Source organism: Pipra filicauda, unplaced genomic scaffold (assembly GCF_003945595.2).
Source record: "Pipra filicauda isolate LSUMZ 115617 unplaced genomic scaffold, ASM394559v2 scaffold28_size6257848_pilon, whole genome shotgun sequence".
NCBI classification, from domain to species: Eukaryota; Metazoa; Chordata; class Aves; order Passeriformes; family Pipridae; genus Pipra; species Pipra filicauda.
The window spans coordinates 4,367,861-4,389,772 of NW_024104409.1; the positions used below are offsets into that span (position 1 = coordinate 4,367,861).

The window sequence follows — 21,912 nt, forward strand, 5'->3', positions numbered from 1 at the left end:
TTTAAAAAGCCTCAGGCTGCCATATAAGGAATAGAAGGAAAGCATAACCAATTTCTTCACAACATGCAGTGGTTACTTCAAGAGATATATGAAACAAACGTAGAATGATGAACATTATTCTTCACCATCAAGCATTTTTGAAAATAAAAACAAAGCCATTAAGACAGTGTTTCATCAAATGATTTCTCTAATATTTTGTAGATAAAAAGTGATCTATGACTATCAGTGATGTGCCACTGAACACAGTCTACATGATATTATAAACTTGCTTTGAATGAGACACTGAAAAAACACTGTAAGACTCAGTCTGACACCCTCCAATCCTCTATCACCCTCCAATTGACCTTGTCTTCAATTGGGAAGACATAGAATCTGGCTGTGTACCAAGGCAGCAAGTTAGGAAGTGATTAGTGCATGCCTTTGGTATCTGGAAAAAGGCAGCACAGTAACAATTATCACTTGAGAAATAACTTGAACTCTTTACATAACTTATCCTTACTCACCCATATAACCTGTAGAAAAGCAGTTACCGATACTATAAAAAACGTAAACAGACATCATCTCATGTCAGCCTTTGTCCGACATTTCATCCTGCAACCTGATGCTTCTCTCACTTCTTATTTCAATATTAATTTTATGCTACAGAATGGTATAGATGTGCAACCAGGATACTGAACAGCTGGCACGATTTTTTAAATGATACAGTATTTTTACAATCAAAAGCTCTATCCACAGTACAATATATTGAGCAAGGTAAAATGGCAGTACAGTTTCTAGGCAAAAGACAACTGGTAGCTCCATTTCTTCAGTCTAAACTACTTATGTCTCCTCCAGTCTAAGTGGCTTGACAAAGAGGAAAAGACAATTAAAAACCAAACTAGTTCACATGCTACTTATCACATTAGCATAACAGTGCAAAACCTGAAGAATCACAACCTCCTTTGAAGAGCTTTGAAGGATTAAACCATGTATTGGTTAGATCCCTTCTAAAACTAGGGAGAAAAACATTAGCCATATCATTGATTTGCAAGCAGCAATGGACCAGAAAGTCTCAAACTGGATCTTGTTGCAGAAGCATGTGCAGCAATTTACAGCAAAGCAAGTTTAACACTTTCTCCCCATCAGTTTCCAGTTCTTTTAAAGTCTCCTTTAACACAATTATCAGTGGATTAACAACTTCCTCTTAGAAGGTAACAGTACTGCTGAGAACGATGAAACATCCAGCTAACCTGCTTTTCCCAGGTTTCACAGTAGCATCTGTTACTTTCTCAAGCATCCAAGTTTCACGCAGTTACCAGATCTTGATTCCTTTTCAACCCAGTTGTGCAGTCAAATATAAACCTCTGTGCATCACAAACTGAACACAAGGCCAACATGTATATTTTTTTCTGCTCCAGAATTACACATACACTGCATAATGCAATATGAGGTATATTTTATTTAACTCATTATAGTTATTATTAAGGAATGTTTTACCTCAAAACAAGTCTTAGAGAATGCCAAAAAGCAACAAAACTATATGTAATCTTGATTGAACAGATTTCAGATCCTCATGCCTTTGGTTGCTCAAAGAAAGTTTCTTCCAGCAAAAACTTTAAGATTACTTTTTTCCATGAAACAAACAACTTTACATTTCCCATTTATGGCACCCTTCCATGATTTCACCCAAGTGATCTTAAACACTTCTACTTAAACTGTAAAGGAAGATTAAAAATACCTTTCCTCCTTAACCAAAGTAAGGCATATTCTTCAACGAAGAGATGAAAAATAAGTTGTACTCCACATCATTCACCACACCAATATTGGTACAAGTATGTAAAAAAGTTCCAGTTCAGTAGCTGAAAAAGTAACATCCCTTCCACCCAGTTAGCACTGCAGTGATTTGACTTTTTGGTGGGGCATTCAGTACTTCTTTCTAGAAAGAACTGGGAAAGCTTCCTCAATGTTAGTTTCATAGGTATGAAGTACTCATACAATGGATACTTCGTGAAGAAGTATAAGCAGTTCCAAACATACCCTAGTGAAACATGGAACACACAGCAGGCACCTACAGGTTCAGGCATCTGTATGTGTATAACCACATTACAGGTGCCTGTGCTCCCTCTACAATTAAAACACATGTATCAGTCCTACCTCGCATAGCTAAAAGGAGCCTTGGAAACATCTACTGAGACTGAGTAGGAAACCACATATGGTGGTGAACTGAAGAGTACTCTACAGCCTCTGACCTAAATTCCCAGGTCTGAATCTGGAACTTAATGTTACTCCTTGACTATTAAAAACATATTCCAGAGAATCTGGGAGAAAAACCACCGAAGTTTCTGAAACATGAACACACCTGCCTAAAATAACTCAACTACTCCCCCAAAAACCAGAACCAATAAAACAGAGATAAAGGTAACTACTTCAGCCATTCTTTTATTGGATGACAATCATGCTACATTTTTCACTTTGCCAAAAGTTACGCCTAACATACAAGGATTATACTTTTTTGGTTTAATCGAATACACTGAAAATTATCACCCAAGGGCAGGGACGTACAGAAGGACAACATACGATAAACTATGCAAAGATAATATCCTATAGGTTTTTTCCTTTTCCTAGAAATGTTCAAACAACAAAAAGACTACCTGTCTTCAGGGCCCTTTAGACACAGCTTACTGATCTTCAATGAAGTCTCAGATAAGATTTCAAACAAATAAACAAGAAATTCAGACAAATACCAGGCAATTCTAGTTTCCCTAAAACAACTTAATCTAACAAACATGTAAAAATAGCACCAGAGAAGGATTGTGTCAAACAATTCTCAAAAGAAAAATGAGTGTAGTCAAAAAAAAAAAAAAGTTGATGTTTGGCCAACTTGTAAATTAAAAATTAGTCCAGTGTATTCGTGGTGGATTACTTGTTCGTTGAGCAATTTACCTTTTAAAATCCTTATTTGTTTAAAGGATCTTTGATCAAGTCAATGCTAACATACTAGAACACAAACACTGACGACTGATCATCATAAAACACAACTGAAATTTTAACTCCTTTAACAGACAAAAAGAAAAAAAAAAAATCAGAATTTTTCCCACCTTGTTTTCTGATGCTACTTCCACAACTTCAGCAAATCTGGTTTAGATGTTTATTACAACAATGTCTGTACTGGAAGACAAAGCATAACTTCCAATCTATAACATTGATATTTGGAGTCTTTCTAAGCAGTGTTAAGTACTGAAGAGTTTCTAAAACCTTCCTGAATAGTCTTCATATTGACCTGGGCAAGTCCTAAAGCTTTGCAGCTCTGTGTACCTGAAGCTAGACTCCACCCAAAACTAATGTTAGTAGATTACAACCTGTTTTTAAATTAAAGTATGCCAGCAATTTTATTTAAAACATTTAGTATGAAGTACAAACTTACAGCAATTAGATAATAAACAAGGTTTTCCTGAACACATCTGACCAACATTTGCCTTCAATACAACCACCCTTTTTTCCTTGCCCTCCTGAAAGATCATGGACCCATACGGACTTCTAGAAAAAAAAAAAAAAAAAAAGGAACTTTCTAGGCTTGAATACCAACTCTTTCATAAAGTCCTCACTCATATCTATGCCACTTCAAAATGCAACTGCAGTTGACAACACCAAATTGCACCTGCTTCCTAAGACATATACAGCGAACTGTTTATTCCCAACTGGTATAGAACTCACAAATTTGCTAGGTATTTTCTGGGAGGCAAAACATGATCCTGACTACAATCATCTTTATTTTCAGTCAAAATACACCTGTAATTTAAGTGAGAAGCTCCAACTTAGACAAATTAGATACTGAAGCGTAACATTTTCCTGAAAGGTGTAGCACACGTTAGTTTGTCACAATTTTCTGCCACCAAGCCCTAAATTTTAGCAGTTCTAAAATCAACTGTCAGGGACTAAAAGTAAGGTTTCTCTAAGTTTCAAAAGGTTCTTCTGTTACACTATAATTATCTGCAAACCCAACCAAGTAAAGTGTAAAAGACAATCTGTGTTGGTAACAGAAGAATGTAAAATATAATAAAAATGCTTTTGCGGAAGCTAGCAGCACAAACAAATCCAAGCATGTTTGGAAACGGTGAAGGTCCTGATTTTAATTAGTTTTTAGGATGAAGCTGGCAGTTTTGAACAGCACTGATTTGTTACAATGAAGATAACTAGCAGAAAGGCACCCTTCTGTATAAGTCTACCCCAAAATACAGTAGCCCTCATCTTTTTAATCCATCATGTCAAAAACCAAATAAGTGCTAAAAAGCTTATCACATGTCAAATGAATGTATATGTATTTTTCAATTTCTAGATTTTTCATATTTCAAATAGTAGAAGTAAAACTTTAGATAGAAGTACAGTCAATGCTGTGCAATAGTCTCAGCATATCACAATTAAAAAAATATCAATTTTATTTCAAATGTTTACATTGAAAAGTGTGTATTAGCAATAGGCACTGCAGAAAAGCTTGTAATACCTGTGTGTCCTGGATTCAGCTGGGATAGAGGTAATTTTCTCCTTAGTAGCCAGTACAGTGCTGTGTTTTGGATTTAGAATGACAATAACATTGACAGTACACTGATGTTTTAGTTGTTGCTAAGCTGTGCTTACTCCAAGCCAAGGATCGTTCTGGTTCCTGTGTTCTGTGAGCCAGAAGGAGCACAAGAAGCCAAAACAGAGCATGGCCAGGACAGGTAACCTGAACTAGGCAAAAGGATATTCCATACCACAGAACATCTTGTCCAGTATATAAACTGGGGAGAGATGGCTGCGAGCTGCCAACACTGCTCAGGGATGGGTTGGGCATTGGTCAATGAATGGAAAGCAACTGTATGGTGCATCACTTATTTCTCTTCAATTTTATTCTTCCCTCTCCCCTTTTAATTACAATTATTATTATCATTGGTATTATTATAGTTTGGTTTGATTCAGCATTAACCTGTTCCTATTTCAACCCATCAGGTTTACTTGTTTCTGATTCTGTTCTCCACCAGGCAGGGGTGGAGTGAGCAGGAGGCTGCATGGTACTTAAGTTGCCAGCTGGGGTTAAACCACAAGAACATGATACCAGAATTTACTAAAATTACATCAACCATGGAGAGAAAGTAGAGATTACAGAAGTGAACTGAAAATTTCCTGTTAGGACAACTAGCAAAGAAACTGTTAGAAAGAAGAATAAAGAAACTGTTAAAAAGAAGAATAATCAGTCCAAATAAAGCAGCATGCACTGCTTGTTGTAAAGCCGCATCATGTATTAAGGGTTTTTCCAGATACAAAATCCTCTTCACACCTGGTCATGAATGGTTTAGAATACCCAGAGTTTTATTGTTTACAGCAAAGATAGCAATATCTGAAGACACTGATCTCTATTTCATTTTCTACGCATTTTAGTAACATGCTTTAGTTTGAAAATTTATTTTCACTATACCTTACCGTCAAGTTTAAAAGGAAGAACTACATTTTAAACAATAGTTCTAATGTGACACAATTTTGCCAAAACTGTGAGAGTTCAGAAGTACAGAGATTATACACTGACGTTTCAGCTAAAGGCTGAAATAAGAAACAAGCCTTTGTGGTAAATACTAATGTATTAGTGCAACTTAGAAATGTACGTAGAACAACAGCCACCTGCGTTATATTTTAAAATCATTACTTCTGGTGACATCATAAACCATAAGTTGAAAGAATCCTGTAACACTTGCACTTAAAGTACACAAAGCTAATGATCATCCTTGATTTTTCAAGAAAACTCAGTGCATTCTGCACCAATTTAACCTCAAGCATGTTGACATCAAGTGACCACTCACATACGACAAAATAGCACATTAAGGAGAAAAACGTTCAACTGTATTTGGTAAGTTACAGGAAAAGCTACACAAAAACTCTTTGTCTATTAGAAATTTAATATAGAATACTTCATTAAAACCAAATAAATTTTACCTTTTCTGGATTGTAATATAAAGATTTCAAAGTGGTAAACAAGGGTGGGCAGCCTTTACTGAAGTTAACCCTCAGGAACTTATCCGTTAGTTCTCTAAATTTTTCACCTAGAAACAAAAGTGTGTTTGGTTATATGTCAGTGATTGCAAGTGTTATATAAATATACGCACTAACTGCTGTGCAACTCTGGATAACAGAGTAACTGAGAAACTGCAATTAAGGGTTTTAAACTTTCCTGTTCTTTAATAAGACACAAATATACTCCAGACTTTAAAGAAAAAAAAAAAACCAGAGCAAAACGCTTTAACTGCTAGTGTTTAGATGTTTAGGAGTGTGCTGGCACACATGGTAAGAGTCCTCAAACCTCTAAAGTCTATTAAAAAGACAAAATATTAAGTGCTGGCTACAAGAATGTAGCAAGGGTTACTTAAACAAACATTGGAAAAAACTATAGTGTTAAGAATAACAATGGAGATCTTGTAAAAGCTTGTAAAATTCCATCATTGGAATTTTTTATGATTAAGTTAGACAAATGTGTTAGGAGCAGTGCAGATATAAATTATCCTGATTTGATTGATGGATGAAATTAACCCTCTGCCTCCCTTCTGGTCCTATTTTTTATGAGTAGGACATGACTTGTGATATGATTTTTTCTGGAATCAGAAAGAATAGAAGATTTACTGTTTCAGAACCATAAGCTCCGTATCAGAATCATCTCTATCCAAATATACCGGAAAAAGCTAAAAATCCAATCTTATTATATTTTCAGATAAAAATTACAATACTTGCAGTATGTGCCATCTTTCTGAGAAATACTGCTTAAAAAAAAAAGAAAAAAAAAGGTAGGACTTCAAAAAGAAGACATCCTGCCAGGAAAATAGGTGGCTTTCATGTTCTTATCCCTATGATGAAAAGTGATTGTTTTCAGTTGTGGTTGTTTTGTTTGGAAGTTTGTTGTTGTTGTTCGGCGTTTTTTAAATTGGTACTTTTTATTGACTTTGCTTTGCACTGGGATGAAGTTGCTACACTTCAGTGCCTATTCAGTTGTGAACTTCTCTAACTCTTTAAACAAGGAAGCAGTACACTTCACATAATGCTAACATACACACATAAAACTGACATATAAAACTGTTGAAATAAACTTCAATCCATTAAGAACACAGTAAAAATGTGATTTACAGATTGTTTTATAGATATGCAGAAAATGCAGACACTACTGCTTTGTATGTAACATTCTTATGTACTTCCACCACTACTTAATTGTCCTACACTTACTGTTATCAGCACTGTTGCTGATAAACACTGAGACTAATAAAAATAACTCATGTTTTCACCTCACTGTACTAAAATAAACTGCTGTATACAGAAACTCTTACTACCTGTGGATGAGGATCCATAACTGGACTGTAAGCACATGCTTTATTACAGATAGATTAATTAAAACATATCTTCTCACACTACAGAAACTCCTCTATTAACAAAAAAAAAATTAAATCTCAGTTTCTCCTGTTGAATTCTTCTAATTTATTTTCTTGCTGGAAGAATTACAATTCAGAATTTGGGAAAGCAAGATTCAACCTTTCATTAAGTACCTATTTATTTACAGAAAACAGAACAGCTTTAAAACAAAATCTGAAAAAAAAAAAAAAAAAAAAAAAAAGCACAGAGCTGGGCACCCACCTATAACAAGAAGCCAAGCTCATGATTTAGTCTCTAAGGGACAGACCTGACCACAGCAGCATAAACAAATCTAAAACTGCATGGCCACACGCACACTTGATCAGTCTGAAAATTGATTGTAACAGCCTTCCTCCATAAAGGTGGTTTCCAGTCGGATCAAGGAGCAGATTCGTATCAAATTCAAGGTTAGCAAGATGGCAATGGCAAGGTCTGGGCAAGGACTGACCTTTTAATATAAGCCTGCACTTTAGAGTATTTTAATTCTTTAACGTAAATTAAATCTGAATCAAACAGAGATGGTTGCAGCTGGTTGGTGACCACACTGGAGCAGCAACCACATTTAGCTAGAAATTCTATTGTCTTGAAATTTGCAAATATTTTTCTGCAAACAAGTTTATTTCTACACCTTCATATTCTCACTATTAACTTTCACCTACAGAAATTCTTATCTCCTGTACTTATAAATATAGGAGATCATTTACTAAATAGATTAATTTCTACAGGATCAAAACCAGTGTTATACATTCATGTCTGATACAAGCTTAATCAGTAAGTTAACAGAAACAAGTTTTAACTTAGGAAAATTCTTATTTGTTATGAAATGCTACAGAAAGTAGCCAAGAGATTTTTTTTGATCAATCTAGTAATAACTTTTGCTTTCATTTAGCCTATCGCTACAGCATGAGCAACTAATCCTTGTTACTATACATATTCCTACTTAAATTAATATTAGCTGTGACACTGCACTGTCAGAGACAAGGTAACCTAGGGTAAAACAGTGAAATGAAGTCAACAGCAAAACGCACTATTAATAAAAATATAAGAAAGTATTTTGCAGGCTATTTCCTTATTTGCTATGTGTTATCATAACAATCCTATTACAAGAGAAAACCAATTACTGTCACCTAGCTTTTCAAATCTAGCTGAAATGTCTTAAAATCAGCCCTTGTATCTTCAAAGAAACTGAAGTATAGAGGATTATAAAAGGCACAAGTGGCAACTTTTCACGAAGCAGTTAAAATCTTGTGTTTTACACAGGAAATCTGTATGCATGTTCAGACTCGAGTAACAACAGGGAAGTAGAGTAGCTGTATTCTGTAACATTTAAAGGTACCAACAAATGCAGTGCTCAGTAAACAAGCTGAATTAAAAACTAACCTCAAAAGCATGAGCAGGTATGTTGGGAACTTGCAGCTGTACACAAATTTCTTGACATTTGAAATCTAGCTTATATACTTTATATTTCTTTCCTAAAGTCTTCTACTGGAGTTTCAGCAGTTAGACAGCTACATCTTAAGTGTATATTTTTATGGTGTTGACCATTTCACTTAGTCTCCTTCCTTCTATTTTGGAAGATCATACCTTTCCATTTTAAAAAGTATATATATATTTTCCTTCCAGAACTGAGGATATTTGTGCACTGTATTTCAAAGCAACTTTTGAAAGGACTGAGTCACTGAAAGAACTTAACTATAAAATTAAATAATTTGTGCTGCATAATACTGCAGATCCACTTTTTTTTTCCTACTCTTATTAAATTATCAACACAGTTTTCATTGTAGAATTAAGTTCTAATGGCTCTACAGCAAAGTAGAGCACAGTAAGTGTACATTTGAACACCAAAACTATGTGTATTAAAGATACAGTAGTGGGTATGTATATATACACACACCTTTAATTCAAGTGTACTATACCCTCTACCTTTTAACTTGTGAGTCTTAACTTGTATGATGCAGAAGAATTATGTACAAGATTTCCTAAAATCTACATACAATTCTGTACTGTAGTTTTATCAATACAAAGTTACATAACTCATATCATCATATTCGAGTGTATGACATTTTTCTATCAATGCCTAAACCATAAAAAATAGTCTTTTCCAAGAGAAATGCATACATCTGATTTGTGTACATGTTCAAGTAAGTATTAAATGCACAAGAAGGTATTAAATGCACATTAAACAGCCTGATGAAAATTTCAGAAAAAAATAGGAAAAAAACTATTACAGAACAGATATGCAACTTGTTACCTGAAACAAAGTTTAAAGGTAATCTTCTAGGTGAAACTGCTCTGGGATGTCTTTTACTAACTTCTTCATAAATCTGAAGCCTCTCTTCTAAAGTGCCTATTATCAGCAAATATAATAGATATAAGTAACAGACATAAAAACCTATTCTTTCAAATGTCTTTAAGTGTTGAGACTTTAAGTGTTGAGAATTAATTTAGCTAGAGTCCATATTTGGTTTGGGTTTGAAACAATTTAAACATTTTTTTTCCAGTTAATCACAAACATTACTGTATAAAACTGTACTGAGAACACACTGTATACACAATACAAAACTACCAGCATTAAATCACTCTACGGATAAACTACAAACAGGACCATTACCTTGCACATTCAAACACACAGTGCTGAGTTTGGTTTCTTTCAGTTACGTGGTGTGCAGACCCATTCACACAGTGTACAACATTCATAGCTTCAATTAATGTTTTTTCACTATGCATCCATTTCAGACGTACTTAAAGCACTCAGAGAAATATACTGCACTTTAAATCTTAGGTAAACAAACAGTGTACTATACAAGCATGCCTCTGTTATATAGGTCCTCTGGTGACAGCAAAACCAGGGTACAATACTGCCAGTGTAAGTACTGAGCACCAGAACTCTTTATACCTTAATGTTTAACAAAAATAAAGCTACTTAAAGATTTTCTTCCCACTCCTCCCCTTTCCCCCATAATATGCTTTGGAGCTCCAATGTGGTTAGAACTTAAATAAAACTAATCTGTTGCTTTAAAATGCCACTTTCATGTAATTAAGATCAGTTTTGCTTAAATATTAAATTCATCAAGCAATTTAAAACTGAATGTGCAGATTAAGACTAGAATACATATATAATAAATACCTGTTTTCCTTTCATAAGAAAAACAATTTATCTTGTCACTGAGCTCAGATGTTGGGGAAGAGGGGGGAATCTATTACCCAGTGTCTCCAAGAGATGTAGAATTATATAAGTTACACTAAAATAATGTTTGGATTGGAACTAAAGCATATAAAAGCCCTAATTGAAGTCACAAGTTGGAGCTCCAGAACTTACCATGGGGGAGGAAATAGTCCTAAGACCACCTAAAAAATAAAGTTGCATTATTAGTTTTATAGAATTAGTACCATTTTAGTCTACATAGGATAGTAATATGTAAAAAACTACTTGACTGGTTCTTTATTAAAAACTACATTCTTTTGTCAACACATTTATTCTACCAGACAGAATAATCAAGTTCCTGAGTAATTTATTTTCTGAGACACTAATCATGGAATTCAACTCTATGGATATACTAGGAAAACCATTCAAAGGGCAAGACTACACTCTGCATATGTGTAACAAATGCAATCTTTTACATTACTCAATTACCAGTCATATTCCCAGACTTCATGAGACCCAACTGTCAAACTTTCTAGAAGAAAGCTGGTTGAGAATCTAATGCAGCTAAAATATCTACAAATAATATAACTGTGGGCTTATGATTTATGATGTCATCAGAATAACTCCAATAAATTTTCACTAATAGTCAAAAATTAAATACAAAGAAACTATTCCTGTGTAAAGGTAAACACTCAGAAAGTTATCACTGCAAAACACTTAGTATGGTACAAATAGTTGCAACACTGTAATTTTTTAAAATGAGCTGTTTTCCTGGAAAGACACAACAGCAATAATGTGAACTGGTACTGGAGTAAAAAAAGGTTTTAACACATTTATCACCTTTACCCCCAAAGGAATTTTTTTTTCAGATGGTCTATCTTTAAAAGACCATTTAGAAATAAGTATTTGAATACTTCTCTACACGCCCCTAGAAAGAAGTAACACCTAAACACGTCTCAAAATAGCAATTTTATGTTGTGTATATGATAGTAGTCTGACAATCAGCTACTAGACAGGAATTAATTGCCATTTGGTTTCCAAGTTCACGTGTGGCAAGGAAAGGCTCTTCATGCAAGCACTTTAGCAAATGCCACTCTTAATTCCAAGAAAATAAATACTTGCTGAGGTATTTTCATGCATACAGGTTTCTCAGTGAACATTTTAAAAATGAACACACTGTGTGATATTCAAGATCGGAAGGTACATAATTTTCTCACAAGTACAACTTTCTAATCTAAAGCAGTAACATAATCAAACAGAAGTATATCCTATATCATATGTATTTTTATTGTATCTGTGTAGCTAAACTTACTAGGTTGTAGGGCCTTTTCCAAGCCTTCATAATAATACCAGTTTTCTGCATTACGCTCAATTAACTCTTTGTATACTTCACCAGCTTCTTTCAGTCTTCCCAACTTCAGTAACATCTCTCCTAAAAGCAACACAGTAAAGAGCTATGAATAACATGAGAAAACACTTGCAAGTAAAGAATAGAATACTAGAAATACCAGAAAATTAGGTTTAATCATACACAGGTACTTAAAAAGAGGCTTTATTTTTCCAAAGGTATTTACTGTATGTTACAAGTGTTAATTGAAGCTATCACCCAGAGCTCAGAGCTTGGAACATTCACCACCTGTGAAAAATATTACTTGAAGATGTGTATTTGAGTATTTAAAATAGTTACTGGGATTATCAAAAGAATAAGAAACTCTTCCTTCTAGGACTCCAACACATGACTATATCAGTTTCTACCAGGCTGTTTACTTAAGTGCATCTGTATTTTTCACACCAACTAACCAGTTTTTAACCAGTTAAGTCACACTGGTTTGCTAATAAGTAAATGGTTCTATCAGATCTAGCTTCCATGAAATTAATTTTCTCTACAGTAGTTCATACTGCACTGTGTTTTTATATTTGTCACTAGATGCTGGTAACACACCAATGTTTTTACTATTGCTAAGCCGTACTTGTAGACCATCAAGGCTTTTTCTTTTTACCTCCACTCTGCCACTCAGCAAGTAGGCCAGGATGGACAATAAGCTGGGAGCGTACATAACCTGGACAGCTGACCCAAACTGGCCAAAAAGATATTTTATGCTTTATAGTATTAAAAACCGAGGGGAAAGAGTGGGCAGGTGGCCATTGCTTGGAGACTAGCTCAGCAGTCTAAGTAATTGCCTTTCCATCAGTTGAGGGTCTGAGGTTGATTTTTTTTCTTTCATCTTTCCATCACTGAACATATCTTGATTTCAATGCATGAGTTTTCTTGCCTTTGTTCTTCCTATTCCCTCTCCTGACTCAACAAGGCAGGCTGGGGAAAGCGAATGAGCAGCTGTATGGGGCTTAGCCACTGGCCAGGGTCAACCCACCACAACTGTGCAAGCCAGGAGTAGTTGAAGAACATGTGCCACTGCTTGCACATATTCAGAACTAGTTAGTAGTACTTCAAATCCACAAAAAAACTGTGAGTTATTTTTAACCAAAAAAAGTCAGCTTCAGTATTCACTTAGATAGGGCAATAAAAATAAGTGCATTAAAAAAGCTTAAAAAGGAAACAAGAATTCGATACTTCAGTCAAAAAAGAAAGAAAAAAAAATCAGTGTTTGTACTTCAAACAGTATTCTTTATGAAATTCTTTTTCGTAAGATTAAAACTGGGTTATAATAGTCCTGATTTATGGAAAGCTATTCTAGTATGTACCAATATAATAATCTCTGAGATCACCTCTACTCCTGTGTCATCCCAAGTTAAACGACCTGGTGCCACTTTCTCTACAGTAAGTGTTCCAAATATATTAAAGATTTCACAAGGTTTTGGTTTTTTCTTTTACTGATTTATCATATCTGAAAGCCATTAGCAATAATTTACAACAAAACTGGTTGAGGGAAGAATAATGACTTACCTTTTATTTCTTCTACTATTAATTTATCACATATTTGCTTTTCATATGTCTCTATATGTTCTAAAGACTCCTGAAAAAGATCTGCCTCTCTCATCACTTGATTTTGATATAAAATCAATTCACTATATTCATAATCTATTTTATTAGGAGGAACCTGAAGGGAAAAAAAACAACATATGTTAGTTAGCATTTACCTGTACCTCACAATGTATGCAATATCACAGAACAAAATTTAGGTTATGGAATGGATCAGGTCTACTTATATAGCCATCTAAACATTAAAAATGTAAAACTCCCATTATTCACAATCAAATCAGATTCACTCAGGATATCCCCTGTTAGAGAACAGTTCAGAAGAAATCCTTTATTTCTCTTTTCTCTATCACTATGGTAAGCTAATCAAAAACTGAAATCTTAGAAATTTTATTGAATTTTATGAGAGAAAGCAAAGATCTTCATAGTATTTTCTTTCTGAAGGACTCCACAACAATTTTGACTAAAGTTCTACAGCACGCAGCTGGGATATCACAGTATTATTTTCAGCATACCAAAATTCTGGATCGAACTATTTCTGAAAGCAATGAACCATCCAAACAGTGTCCACAGCTTGACAACGGGAATTTTTCAGATCAGGAATTTACACTATTGCTCTCTAACCAAGTGTTCTCTGTACTACACTTCAATCCCCCAGAAACTACAGTGCACGAGCATGCAGAGTGTTTTCAAGCAACAGATAATTATTTTGATGTCTACTCTTGGTTGCATACCTAGGACTTTCTACAGGCTATAGTTAAACTAGTGGCTCATTCACCTTGCAGTGATACAACAGACAATGAAGCAGGGTGACAAAGTCATTCGTTTCAGGGATCAACTCCTTAAAATGTATTTAGGCAATGAAAAGTCTTGCCAGAGTTATAATATTTTTTTCATACTAAATGCTCTTCACTAATATACTCAAAAACTACTCCAACAGTAAGTAAACTGCAAGAATTTCAGAGGTCTCCAGACAATGCCCAGCAGGTCAATACAACAGCTTACTGTATGAATGGTACTGTGTCAATAGAAATTGCAGGAGGAGACAGTTTTAATCTAACATGATTTTTTACATAAAAAATAAGTAAGAAGCTGCTGAGTCTGACAAACATTAATGATATTCTTTCCCATGATACTACATACTTTGTTTCTTCTTGAGCAAGCAGCACACTTTGAAGTCACATTGGTCATGAACAGTTTACTATTACTTTTCTGTTCCCCAGTCTCTACAGAGCCAAGTAATTTAATAAACAAAAACAAAACAAAACAAAAAAAGCCAAAACATTAAACTGGCTGAAAGGAACACTCTCATTAAGGATAGCGTCCTAAACCATTACTTCCAGCCCTTCCCTAAGCATAAATTCATTTTATGGGATTTAATATTTTTGATTACATGCTTTTCAAATCTTGAGAGGTAACTTTACAGTACTGGGCATTTTTAGAAATATTTGCTTTTACATACAAATGTTCTGAAAGACAGCATAACTAAATAAAATATTGTAAAGATGTCTACATCTGACAACGAACATGGGTTTGGAGGCTGAAAATAACATAATTCAAGTACTTCCTTTTTAGAAGCTAATACATTATAGCAAGTGATAGCTATTGGAATAAGACTATACCTTGCACATACTAGTGAGTGGGTAGCATGAAGTTCTACCTACTTCTTAAAGTGTATCTCCTCTATCTACAGCTCCATTTCTGTTTCCACCTTTGCTCAATTTTTATCTATATTACCCACTGGAAATCACTAAAAAACATTGTTACTGTGAAAGCATTTTTAACTGCTTCACAGAACTGGCACATGGAACAGGGATTAAGCATTTAAGCATGTCTTCTTGCTTACACTTACTGCAATGCCACGGAACAAAACTTCAAAGCACCAATTTAGTTCTTTCGCCTTCACTTCCCCCCTGAAAATATCATTTCCTCCAATAAAATACACATATCTAAGTTCTGAATTCCACAAGCAGCACAGCTTTTTGGCATATCATGAATTGGTTTTAGGCCTTCAAAACACAGATATTCCAAAAAACATAAATATATACAAGATACAAGAAGCAGTTTTAAATTGACCTCCCTCATAGCTGTTTTGGCTCAGCAGGATTAATAAAAAGATGGAATATAAAAGAAAAAAATCAAATTACCTCCTTCTTACATACAGAGCAAATCTACCAGGAAGATACTACACGTACTGTTGCTTCATTTAAACAGCTATTTTTAAAAGTAATTTTAAGAAAAGCCTGTTTTTGAAGAAATTTTAAAATCTCATCAGGTTAATGACAGCTTAAATGTGTAATTCATCAGAAGGCAAGCAGCTAATAACCCCAGTACTTACTCTGATTAATCAGATTGTCTTAAAAAGATTAAGATATTCTATAAAGACTTTTGTCCATGTCATTTTTATTGCTGCACAACACAGCTTTACTCCTCCATCCCCCTGGAAGAGTTATGATTTTTGCACAGATGTCCAACTTGAACTTCTGCCATTTCAGAATAAATTTCTTCCTCTCCTCCTGGACCAAAGAAGAATCAACTTTACAACTGTAGATGCCCTAACATAGCTGTCACTGAAAGAATGTGACAAGATGCAGCCAAAACATACCTAAGAGCAGACCCCCAAAACTCCAGAGGTTTTCTGTCCATATCTGTATTTGTGGGCCTGATGCAGAAATTAGGAATAAAATAAAAATTAAGAATAAAAATTTTGTTCTGGAAAAGAAGAAAGGAAAAATGGGACATACAACAGTAAAACAAATTTCATAGTTGTTTTACACCTTGGTTCCCAAAATTTAAATTCTTAAGTGACTCTTAAGTCATTTAATTTACCTTGGGACAGCACAAGCTCTTACACTTCCTGCAGTGATATCTGTCCTCAACCTCATAACCCTTTTTTGTGCATCTGGCCAACTTACAGCTTTCAGATGACAGGCAACATTGATACTAAGAGACAGAAAATTCACCATTTCCAGTGATAACTCAGCCACTAGAACAAAATTGTCCATGATAAAAAGCAATTTATCACTTCAATTTGTTAATTGACTTCCTTACACTACTCCATCTTCCCCGTCACGCATCTTCCTGTCTTTCTTCCCAAACCCAGCATCCAATCTGTACTAAAATCACCTAGGTTTTCTCTGCTTACAGTAACCAAAGAGAATATCTGCCCTTCACAGACAGCTTTTTCTCTAGTCCTCTTATCTTGCCGTATTGTTCTTTTAATTTTCTAACTTTTTTGACAACAGGCTCATCAGTAAGTCTTTATCTCTCAGTAATCCATGCTTTAGAGAAAATCCCTGCTTCTCAGAAATAAGGGTGTATTTTGCTTTCACCCATAAGCTTGCCCTGAGAGACAATTTTGCAATAAGCTAAGTCAATCTAACTGCAGCCTGGATCAACAAAGGCAGTTCACTTCCCTCTATTATTCCCCTTCCTCTTTCCCCTCTCACCTCACAGTTGTTCAGTTCAGCCAATCAATCCTTCAAAAGAGTGATTATTTTTCTGTCACTGACTTCCTGAACCAGCTCTCCACAAGTCAACCAGTGCAACACAAGGAAGTGCAAGCACACAGGAAAAAGTCAGATTGCTGGTTTTGGCAAGAGCTTGTAGCTAGATTACCTTCATTATTTTGTAATACTGCATCTTCAGATATTCACCCACAATCACTAAAATGACAGTTCCTTCATTTTTTTTTTCTTAGTTTTACTGCTTCACTTTGGCTGTTTCAACTCACACATGAATAGACACAGCTGTCTGAGTAATTCAAGTAAATAAATATGATCACTGTACATCACCATTATTTACCAATTATTATGACAGCAGGATTTTATATAGCATGTTACATTTCCTTCTCTATTCATTAACATGAATGGTAAACAGTACCAGGCTTAATACAGAATGCCATAAAACTCCTCAAAAACATCAGTTTGCTGAAGACTCCCACTTGCTATCCTTCAGTCTTTCAACCATCCTTTTAAACCTTGAACACCACCACCCTTTTATTACAGTTACATACAATATTCTATGAAGTCAGTCACAACTTCATCTATTGAGTTGAGTGCATACAAAGTACAAAGCAAGAGGGCAGATTTGGGAAGTAAAGTAAGCAAGAAGTATAACTCCTGAAAGATCAGTGGAGTATCCTGGACTTAATTATTTTAACTGCAGAACTGAAATATCCAGACACTGAAAAAACCAGTACATTAGGGGACTATTGTGGGAAAAACCAAAGTGTGGTAAAATTGAGCTGTGGGTTTGCTTGGCCTCTCCTGACTGCTCTGGACCCAACACATTGATTCTCTCTTCCCTTATTTGGGGTTCTACATGGGCCTGCACTCATCAGGGAGCTGGCACAGCAAAGCACAAGATTATTTTCAAAAGAAATGAAACTAATGTTTTCATATGTATTTTTAGTGTTTTAGACAGTTAAGTTGATCACTTAACTGCCTCTACCAACCTAAAAAAGAGAGGAAATGCTTGACAGGACTAATTTTCTATAAAACTATGCTGTCCAACACATGTAGCATATTTCTGTCCTTCAATGCTTAAGCAGCTTTTCCACCACTTGCCTATGTCTGATATGATGCTAATCAACAATTAAACCAGTTCACTGTTCATATATAAGCAATCTTCCTATTTATGGGAATTCCCAAATATCTCCAGTTTCATCAGAAAGCTGCATGACAGCTTGAGATCTTCTCAGGATTTCTTTGGTTTAGGGTGAGATTTGAGACTGTGGTAACTTGCACAGCACACTCAACTGATTTAAAATGTTCATCTATAGCAGATGGTATTTAAATCTGGCTTAGTCAATAGACTGAACAGTGTATTATGACTGCCCCCAAACAAGCATATTTACACACAACCTTTGAGAAAAGACAACAACACTAACAGTATCACTTCCATTTTCTCCAAAGGGCCAATACCACTATTAAGCCCTCTTAGTCCTTGAAAGAACCTCAATTTCTCATACTACATTTGCAGTTTTTCCATCTATTATATATCCTAATTCGAACAGTCATTTTGACACTAAACTCAGATTGGGCTCTGCTGACTCATTTGAGAACCATGACTTTTTGGTTGTCAACTGCTCATAATAGATGACCCAATTTTGATTTAAACTTAGTGCTTTCAGTGTTTACTCAATACTGAAGTTACAGCTCTTCTGAAATATCAAGCTATATACACCTGGCTTGCAACATCCTTTGTTTGACTATGATACATGATTAAGACAAACACTAGCCTATTCTAGCAATTTATTTTCTTTCTTACAGTTAATCCAACATATAACAACTCAGAAAGGATATGTGGGTTTTTCAGAACAAAAATCTCAATCTATAGATAAGGTAATACCTCAGTATTTTTATAAAATGCTTCCAGGATGCCTCCCCAGCTGAATGCAGCTATAAACACATTTTTTTCTTTCTATGTTACAGAATAATCAACCCATTCACTCTGTTCTGCTAATTCAGACTTTATAGCTCTCCCTTATAAAAGGTTACACTCAGTGACTTTAGTATTTGTACCATTTGATTTATTCCACATTCCAGTAACACCAAATCTGTTCAAAGTATTTTCAGCTATACTTTCATGTTGCTTTGAAACCAAGCCCTGGTTTAAAGTGTATTATATACAGATGCATAAAAACCAATGAAGTTTTTTCATATTCTTTGCAGAACTATAACAGCATCCAGACTATGGTAAGAGAAAGGACAAATGAGCACATCCGATATTAAACAATATTTTCTGTAGTTTCATCTACTGTAAAGGGGCAGGATCATCACAGGTTTTCTTTACCTACAAGCCTCACAAACATTAAGTTACTCAGTTACTCCACGTGAGACTACTCTTGTATCTTCAACCCTAACAATCTATTGAAAGGGGGGAACAGTATTCCTGTATAATTTATATCAGCTGCTAAGCTCCTGAAACCTTTCTGCTCAAAGCAGAAAGCTCCACAGATAAAAACCTGCTTCCTAATTCATAACTGATTTCTAATTATGAAGAAATAATTCCTTAGATTCTTTCTGATTACACACTGATTCACTTATACAAAAAGTGATCTTTCCACAACAGGAATTCTTACCTGCTGGGTTTTCCTAAACTCTTCAAGTAATTTTAAGGCCATATCATAATCTTTTAGTAAGTGGTATGCAATGGCATATCCAATCCAGGAAGCCCGTTGTGTGGGGCGTAGTTGAAGCAGCTGGTATCTTGTCTCCTTCAGTAAAGGAAAAGCAATTTTAAAACAAGATGTCTAAACAGAGTTACTACACATTCATCATAGTTTACCACCAGTACAGCTCGTATTTTAAAAGAACCTTTAAAAGCCCTAGGAAATTTTTTAAATTCTAACAGCATGAGGAAAAGCAGCAAGTTTCTGTCTTATAAATCTGGGGGATACATTCTAAATATAGGAGTCATGGCACAAAGCATAAACTCTGTTTGTTGGGACACAAAAGGTGTCGTTTTCAAGAACAACTCTTAAGGGCCTAAATTATTTCCAGAAATAGAGCATTGAAATCTCAGAGAGCAGTTTCCATTAAAAAGCATGAGCTCACTGGCACTGAAAGAGCAGTCCCACTCTCCTCACGCCTAGGCACATAGTCCTCATACTGCCGCAGCAGTTCTTAGAACCTCTTCCTGAGTCAAATCATATCCTTAAGTCAGCTATTCCCTTTTCCCTTTGCATTAGCAAATTCAACATCCTCAGTAGGGAGACCAACTAATGCCAAGCCCAGAGTCCAGTCTTCTACTTCCCATGAAACAGCCAAATCAGTTCAGCTATTTTGAAATTACTAACTCTGTTTTTAGACAAATATTAACATTTTAGTTATGATAATAAACAGCACTAGGATTCAAGAAATCAGTCATCATGGGCCAAGTTACCCACATACTCAGAAGAAACATGATAGTCTATTTCTCACAAAAACCACCTCAGCATATGCACCCAAAACACCCTTTGCAGTACTTCACATTAGCACAGTAAGTACTCCTACTTGCTAATCTAAGTCATCCCTTTTTTCTTTTTGAGTGAAAAATGAGTTGAGAACTAGTTTTACAAGGTGATCCACAAATCAAATTCACAGAACAACTATTTTTATTGCTGTTCTCAACATTATCTGGAGCTCTGCTGCAATATGTTTTCATGCTTTCCTAAACAATAGCTTAAAACACTTTTGAAACAGAAAAAAAGGAGCAACAACAAAAGACTTCATAATGAAAGAGAACAACAAGGGAAGGCTAACAGCAATAAATAATAATTCAAAGAGAATACTTACTCTATATCCTTCTAAATCCCTCATCTGAATCTGCAACAGAGAAAGATCTCTCAAGATCTGTAGATTATCTTTATCTAGTTTGAGTGCATTCCGATAACACTTGATGGCTTCATCATATTTCTTATCTGAACGCTGCAAAAGACCATAGACGTGCCAACCTAATGCACATTAAGGAAGATACATTTACAATGTTCACAAAGTAACTGTCATGCATCTGTGTTACAGTCCAAACAACTTAACATCTTCCTTGAAAATCAGCACCCTGATAAATGCAGTTTGATTACTGCAGCCAGACTTAACTGACACATTTTAATATTAAATGCTTCCAAATAATTTGTTAAGTCACATTCACAAACCCCTGAGCATTGTTATACAAATTAAATTATCCAAACTCCACAAGACCATAAGAGTTATTGCTAGAGATTCATTGTTTAAAACACGCTACTGCAATTACAGCACAAATTCTTACTCACAGAAGTGTTTCATTCTAGCAATACAATTGGTGCACAAGTTCTACTTTTTCTCTCTTGCCTATCTATAACCTAAATTAGACTCCAGATTTTAGAGCGCTCCACTTTATTCATTGGCAGAGAAATCAGTATTTCTGTGCATCAGAAGTCTTTGTCACAATCTCAGCATCTCAGATTTCCATCAACAGTATGTCACAGCAAAAAGATCAGGTTTTGTACTGCAAAGGATACAGACATGACTCTTTACATCATTACGAAGTCCTTTACGAACAAATTCATACGCTTCTTCCTTCTTCCCTAAGCAGTTCAAGGTCAGTCCTTTCATTGCGAGTGTCTCTGTAAGAAGTAACATATACTTATGTTTCTGACTCCCCATATGTCAACTTCACAGTGAAGATATCCTTTGAAGTTGTTACACAGTGAAGTTCCCCATTAAAATATAAATTTAGATCAGGACAGCAGCCTAGCACAGCTGAAGACAGCTGGATGGAATAATTTCCGTTCTTGAAATGGGTCTTAAACAGACCACTGCAGAGCACCATACAGATGTGATGAACACAGACAACACAAACTTTTATTAATTTAAAAAAAACATCTAATTGGCTTTAAGGGAGTTAACAATAACCTGAAGCAAATTTAGAGAGCTTCTGAATGTGCGTTTAAGTTCCAGATAGACAG

General features: G+C 35.1%; 1 protein-coding gene across 2 annotated transcripts in view; it reads right to left on the reverse strand.

Moving 5' to 3' along the window:
- NAA16 (N-alpha-acetyltransferase 16, NatA auxiliary subunit) overlaps nt 1–21,912 on the reverse strand; it is a 64,598-nt gene that overhangs the window by 25,307 nt on the left and 17,379 nt on the right. For both annotated transcript variants that reach the window (XR_003540563.2, XM_027720267.2), the window contains exons 3-9: nt 21,466–21,570; nt 20,765–20,922; nt 19,570–19,704; nt 13,452–13,605; nt 11,859–11,978; nt 9,653–9,748; nt 5,944–6,050 (exon numbers count right to left, since the gene is read on the reverse strand). Coding sequence is in view for 1 of the 2 variants with exons in the window: in XM_027720267.2 (XP_027576068.1) it covers nt 5,944–6,050; nt 9,653–9,748; nt 11,859–11,978; nt 13,452–13,605; nt 19,570–19,704; nt 20,765–20,922; nt 21,466–21,570 (875 nt within the window). In the remaining variant the exon portion in view is untranslated. The remainder of the gene's footprint in view (nt 1–5,943; nt 6,051–9,652; nt 9,749–11,858; nt 11,979–13,451; nt 13,606–19,569; nt 19,705–20,764; nt 20,923–21,465; nt 21,571–21,912) is intronic.